Genomic DNA, 6,799 nt, shown 5'->3' on the forward strand with positions numbered 1-6,799 from the left:
GAATTCACAGCACAGTCATGTTAATTTTCTGAATTTGGTTCTGATTTGAGCTTCTACTCAAACTTATTTCCATCATCAAATTTACTCTCAAGTGACATAATCAGGCAGAATAGTAAACCTTCTTGCCTTGCTTCTTAGCATGGCAGAGTCAGAATCTGGTTTAATATCACTGGCATATGTTGTGAAATCTGTTGTTTTGCAGCAGCAGTACATTGCAATGCATAATAAACACTACAAATTACAATAAGTATATGTAAGAATTAAGTAGTGCAGAAAAGGAGAGGAAAATAATAGTGAGCTAGTGTTCATGGGTTCATTATCCATTCAGAAATCTGATGGCAAATGGGTAGAAGCTGCTCCTGAAATACTGAGTGTGTGTCTTCAGGCTCTTCTACCCACCCCCTTGTTGGTAGCTCTGAGAAGAGGGCATGTTCTGGGTGATGAAGGTCTTTGATGATGCCACTTTTTGAAAGCGTCCTTGATGCTGGGGAGAGTAGTGCCCATGATGGAGATGGCGGAGGTTACAACTTTCTGCAGCTTTTTTCCACTACCGTGCAGTGGCCTTTCCGTACCAGGCAGTGATATAACCAGGTAGAATGCTCTCCACGGTATACCTATATAAATTTGTGAGAGTCTTTGGTGGCATATCAGATCTCCTCAAACTCCTAATAAAATATAGCCACTCTTATGTCTTCTTTGTACTTACGTCAGTTTATTGGGCCCAGGATAGATCTTCTAAGATGTTGACTCCCAGGTACTTGAAATTGCACAGCCTTTCCACTGCTGATTTCTTGATGAGGACTGGAGTTCACTTGAATTCCCTTTCCTGAACTGCACAATCAATTCCTTTGTCTTAATGACCTTGAGTGCCAGGTTGTTGCAACACCAACTAGCACTCCTGTGCGCCTCCTTTTCGCCATCTGAAATTCTGCCAACAATAGTTGTGTCATCAGCAAATTTTATAGATGGTGCTTGAGCTGTGCCGAGCCACATAGTCATGGGAGTAGAGAGAGTAGGGAATATTTATTGGTAGTTTCATTAATGGTCAATAAAAGCTTGATCAAAAATTACGAGGAGGAGGCAGGAGAATGGGGTCGAGAGGGATAATAAGTCAGCCACGATGGACTGGTGGATCACGACTCATAAGACCACAAGACATTGGAGCAGAATTAGGCCATTCAGCCCATCGAGTCTGCTCTGCCATTTCATCATGGCTGATCCTGGATCTCATTCAACCCCATACACTTGCCCTCTCACCAAATCCCTTGATGCCTCGAGCAATCAAGAATCTATCAACTTCCGCTTTTAAATACATCCACAGACTTGGCCTCAACTGCGGTCTGTAGCAGATTATTCCACAGATTCACCACTCTTTGGCTAAAAAAAATTACTCCTTATTTCTGTTCCAAAAGTTTACCCCTCAATTTTGAGGCTGTGCCCTGGTTCTGGATAACCCCTCCCTCCCCCAAGGAACATCACACCCACCTTATCTAGCCCTTTCAACATTTGGTAGGTTCCAATACTGACTCCTGAGGACCACCACTAGTCACTGGCTGCCAACCAAAAAAGGGCCCCTTTATTCCCACACACTACCTCCTGCCTGTCAGCCATTCCGCTATCCATGCCAGTATCTTTCCTGTACCACCACAGGATTTTATCTTGTTAAGCAGCCTCTTGAGAGGCACCAAATCAAATACCTTCTGAAAATCTAAATGACAATCAGTACCTCTCCTTTGTCCACGCTGCTTGTTACTTACCAGAACTGTGTTTGTGATTTTCTAATTTTGTTATATGAGTACAGAAGCCTTCATAATAGACTTCTCATCCAGCTGACTTCTGTCATTGTTTCAGCTTTGGAGAGAGTGTTCAGTTGCTGCACCCGTTCCATGAGCAATTCAGTGATCAGTCAGGAGCACGAATACTGAGAAGCTGTCAATTCCAACAGAAGAAAACTAAGATAGCACAGGTTGGTGGGAGCCGAACCATTATCAATTGAATGTGTGTAAGGCTTCATTCAGGGGATGTGCTGCAGTCTAACATTTTATTTCATGTTAGTGTATTGTTATCACTGTAACCTACATATCAATGCTATGAATAATTTGATTCCTTTTTCAAGTAATGTTTTTAGCAGAGATGTGTAATTGATTAGATCTATGGTGTGTCAGTTGATTGATTTCAGCATGATTGATGTTGTACGGAATGTAAATTAGATAATTTAAATTGACTATCGTGTATGTCAAATGAAAGCATTTTAATTTAAGTTTTGACAGCTTTTTACTAAATTCAAATATGAATTGTGTGAGAACTTGACTTAAAAAGTTCTAGATTAAAATATGATAGCAATTACATCTCGGACCTTTCTTTTAGTAACTGATGAACTGATATCATTAATGCTAATTTTCAACTTGCAGTTTCTGGAATCTGCAGCCAACATGTTTGTTGCAGCACCGCACCATTCCCAACAAGGAAATCCAGGTCAGCTTCACACATCTGTTCACTTTACTGCAGTGTTTTGTACTGTTGGGCATTGAAATTAACAGATTTATAGGTTAGTGATATGGATGGCACTGAACGAATGGAATTGAATTCACAAATATACAGGATCTTCTGGTCACATGTTTCTGAAACAAGTCATGAGAAATTTTTGTGACCTATGACTGTGAAAGCATCTTTACTCAACACAAGCAGATGTTCTAGAGAATTTATCTCCTTTCCTGACACCTTAGAGTACAGATGATATTTTATATATTTTAAACATGTAACGATGAACTATTATCTAAGGTTTCAATGGCTATAATTGTCCAGTTTAACATTTTGAAGGTAGACAGGTAATTTTTGCAGAATTATTTATTTACAATGTGTGCACATTTCAACTGGCAGAATCTCAGAATATTCAAGTACCAGTGGCTTGTTTGAGGATTTCTAAGCACATACCCAAAATATACTTGTTATAGTGAGGGATGGCTGCCCATATGTACAATCAGAGTCTTGAGTGACCATAGAAATGTGCCTGAACTGTGTAATTAAGTGGCAGTTATGTTTTTAGTAATGTTTTAATACATGTGATGGCCACTTAATGGCTCCCTGATCTAATCAAGAGGATTTCAATTAAGACTGATTAATATGAATATTCATTTATTATCATCCCCTGTGTAATTGAAATGGTACTTAATCAGATGTCAGTCCCACACGTGATGACTGTTTTATTATATTTGTTTTGAAGACTGGTTCTTAATTAACTACAGTACTCTGCAAAAATCTTAGGCACATGTATATAGCTAGGGTGCCTGAAACTTTTGCACAGTACTGTATTTGTCAACATGGAGCGGAAAGTGAGTTTGTAAATCTGGTGGGAGCAAAGGATGTTGGGAATGCTGAGGATGGAGCGCCGTGGAAGGTTTGTGGGACAGTTGGCAGAGGAGTGCCAGGGATGGGTGGTGGCGCAGTGCATACACACTCAGTTCTGAGAAACTGGATAAGGTCATTTGATTCCGAACAATTAGTTTATGATCATTACAGAATGTCTCTGGTGCTTCCTGCTCTCTTCCCCTTTTCCCAACTATGATTCCCCTCTCCCCATATATGTTTGTGTGAATAAGAATTTTGCATGATACTGTACCTCCTCATCTTAGTCCATATTTCCTGAAAGATAACTCAGATAATCCATAACATGTCCTTCTGTATTGATAATATCATTAGAATGGGGGAGGTCCAATTTTTAAAGCAGATGGAACACAGGCTCCTGACATATAATATATCATTAAAATATTATTAAAAATTAGTGAAGGCTAAAAGTTCTGTGAAAATTTGATTTGCTAACCCACCCTAGAAGGAGGGCAGCTTCTATCATATTGCTGATCATCCAATCTACCTACACTGTGTTTTCTTTATAAATATAACACTATTTTCTACATTCAGTAATTGCTTTTTCCTTTGTACTACTTCAGTGTACCTATGTTTGGAATGATTCATGTAGATGGCACATAAAACAAAGAATTCACTGTATCTCTGTAAATGTGACGATAATATTATCAATTACCACCCTCTGATTGCCCATAATGTAAGTTTATGATTTAAGGCAGATTCCAGGAGGATGTGCAGGATTTCTTTTAGTGTGGTGGATATCAGTGGTATCCTGAAATTGTATCTTTGATTGTAAACTATTATAACTCTAAATACCTGCTGTGATGGTTGAAAATATCATTTAATGCCAAGTGGTTCTTTTCCTACCTAGTATAATTTATTTAAAAGGAAAATTAGTTGTTTGCCTTGTATAAACTAGCTGATGAAACTGTAGCAATTCAATAACACATGCTTTCTTTTTATTTTTAGAAATTGCACAACTACTATTGATTGTGTCCGATGGAAGAGGGCTGTTTTTAGAGGGGAAGGAACGAGTTACAACAGCTGTTCGAGCTGCTCGACATAACAATATTTTTGTTATCTTTGTTGTCCTAGACAATCCTGATTCTAAGGTAAATAATTATCAAAGTATAGCACGGGTGGACATTGTTCATTAGAGAATATGCACCAGCAGACGGGCATGAAGCAGAATGGTCTTGTGTTGTGCCTTCAGGTTCTGAGTTTACATTATTGTAGCACTGTATATCTAATCAGATCCAAGGTTATAGATTGAAAAGCTGAATAAATGAAAATCTTAATCTGTTGTTACTTTGATAAAGATTTTTTCTAAAAACAGTGGATTCTGGTTTATTAAGCCATTGATTAATCAGGGCAGTTGGTTATCTGGGACAACTCTTAAAGAACAAAAACTAAATCAAGAAAATAGCTGGGATTCCTTTCGTTTATTTGGGACACTATGCCACTTAATTGGGCAGGAGACTGTTGCCGAACAGTTTCTAAGTATCGTCAGTTGTGTGCACTTGATGGCCTGACACTACATTGTGCGTAGAGCATTCAGTTTTTAAATAATGCCAGTTGTGTGTGTTTGTGTTCAAAAGAAGTGATGATTTTTGTCACTGATAGTTGGCCTGGGGTAAAAATGAAACTATTTTACTACTTCAAATTAATCATCTTGAAAATTAAGATTTGGAGGATGCAGTTTTCTGAAGCATTGTATGAAGGCAGTTCTTTATGTGTAATTGGTGTATGCACGGATTTTGTTAATTTACAGTCAACCAATAGGACATTGCAGATGAATTCCTCCTTGGGAGCAAATACAGTTTTATAGTACTGTAGAGGTATTGGTAGTGTTCCAATTTGTTCTGTATTTTATTTAAATACATAAATTGTTACTTAGTTAAATGGTAGTTTCTCTTTTTCATAACTTTAACTATTTTCATGAAACTTCGGCTAATGTTGTTAGCCAAAATGTGCCAGAATACTGGTTCCTTTGTGTTCTAATAAACTGACATCCACTGTAGTAATTTTTGGGAATCTAGAAGTTGGTGGCCAGTATTACTCGATCTTTTAGAGGATGTCTTGAACCTCTGCAGTCTTTGTGATCAATGTGCACCCACAGTACTGCTTTCAGGAATTCCAGGGTGTAAAGCCAACAGTGATGAAGGGCAGGTAATATATTTCTAGCATGGGATTCGTGTGACTTGGAGGAGACAGCAGTGGTTTGGAAGGTGTTCAAGTGATCTGGACAAATAAATAAATAAATTTTGTGGCTGCGGCATACTGCAGCCAAAGTGAGCACTGAAGTAAATTTCTGTCTTGGCTCTCACTGAGGTTGTTATTTAGAATGGAACACTAAAGAAAATTAAACTTTGCACATCTTCTACAAATTTATAATTGTTTGCATCTACTTGTAGGATTCCATCCTGGACATCAAGGTCCCTATCTTCAAGACTCCAGGAGAAATGCCAGAAATTAGATCGTATATGGAAGAATTTCCGTTCCCATTCTATGTAATTTTACGAGATGTGAATGCACTCCCAGAGACACTCAGTGATGCTCTCAGGCAATGGTTTGAACTGGTGACAGCAGCTGATTATTGATGCAGTGTTTTGCAGAAAGTTGTCACCTGTTATAATCTACTGAGATTTCAAATTATGCACAATCTCTAAAATTGTACAGTTACTTTAGATCCTCCTACCATATGTCCCATAATTGAGAATTCCTGATATTATAATGTGAATTTTTTTAATATTCACATTGAGATCTGTACCACATGGTGGTGTTTGTGCCAAAGGCACAGTTTATTGTACTGAATGTGAAAACCTATCCAAGGTTTGAATATCACTTTTTTTGTGTAGCGTGGATATTTGTTGCAAAGGTGACCTCTACGGAGATGAGTTTCATTGTGTAATTTGGAGATGGCTTTCTTTCTTAAGATTGTACTCTGAATCTTTTTTATATGTCAATAAAATTATGCAATATCTGAAAACTACTTTGATGTTTAATGTTAATTATATGGCACAGCACATCGCCCGTTTAATATTGTGAAGGTAGTTCAGATTAAATATATACAGTCACCTGAAGTTATTGGGTGTGATTGTGGGATAGTTGTCACTCTGCTCTCTGCCCTGTGCATAGATTGATATGATAAAGGAATATACAAATGAGGGCACTGTACATTTAATATGGCCTGACCATTTAATATGGTAATTTGTTTACAATTTGGTAAAAGTCTAGTTCCAACCATCCTTATTAAGTCTTCTGTGGATTTTGTTTTGATTACTATACAAAAGAAAAATGCTACCCATACTGAAAATGAGTATTATTGTCCCTTGACATTTCCATTTCCACTTTCCACTCACCTGCTCTCCCTACTTGCAGCACCACAAGGCCCTCATCTACCTTCATATTTCATGACTTAATATCAATCCTGGCA

At 37.9% G+C, this 6,799-nt stretch overlaps 1 protein-coding gene across 3 annotated transcripts in view; it reads left to right on the forward strand.

Moving 5' to 3' along the window:
* mdn1 (midasin AAA ATPase 1) overlaps nt 1-6,355 on the forward strand; it is a 165,294-nt gene extending 158,939 nt beyond the window's left edge. For all 3 annotated transcript variants that reach the window (XM_072249925.1, XM_072249923.1, XM_072249924.1), the window contains exons 99-102: nt 1,852-1,966; nt 2,412-2,475; nt 4,333-4,475; nt 5,778-6,355. In XM_072249925.1, the coding sequence (XP_072106026.1) occupies nt 1,852-1,966; nt 2,412-2,475; nt 4,333-4,475; nt 5,778-5,963 (508 nt within the window). In that variant the 3' untranslated portion in view covers nt 5,964-6,355. The remainder of the gene's footprint in view (nt 1-1,851; nt 1,967-2,411; nt 2,476-4,332; nt 4,476-5,777) is intronic.
* The last annotated feature ends 444 nt before the right edge of the window (nt 6,356-6,799 follow it).

The sequence above is a fragment of the Mobula birostris genome, chromosome 2 (genome assembly GCF_030028105.1).
Source record: "Mobula birostris isolate sMobBir1 chromosome 2, sMobBir1.hap1, whole genome shotgun sequence".
Lineage (NCBI taxonomy): Eukaryota > Metazoa > Chordata > Chondrichthyes > Myliobatiformes > Myliobatidae > Mobula > Mobula birostris.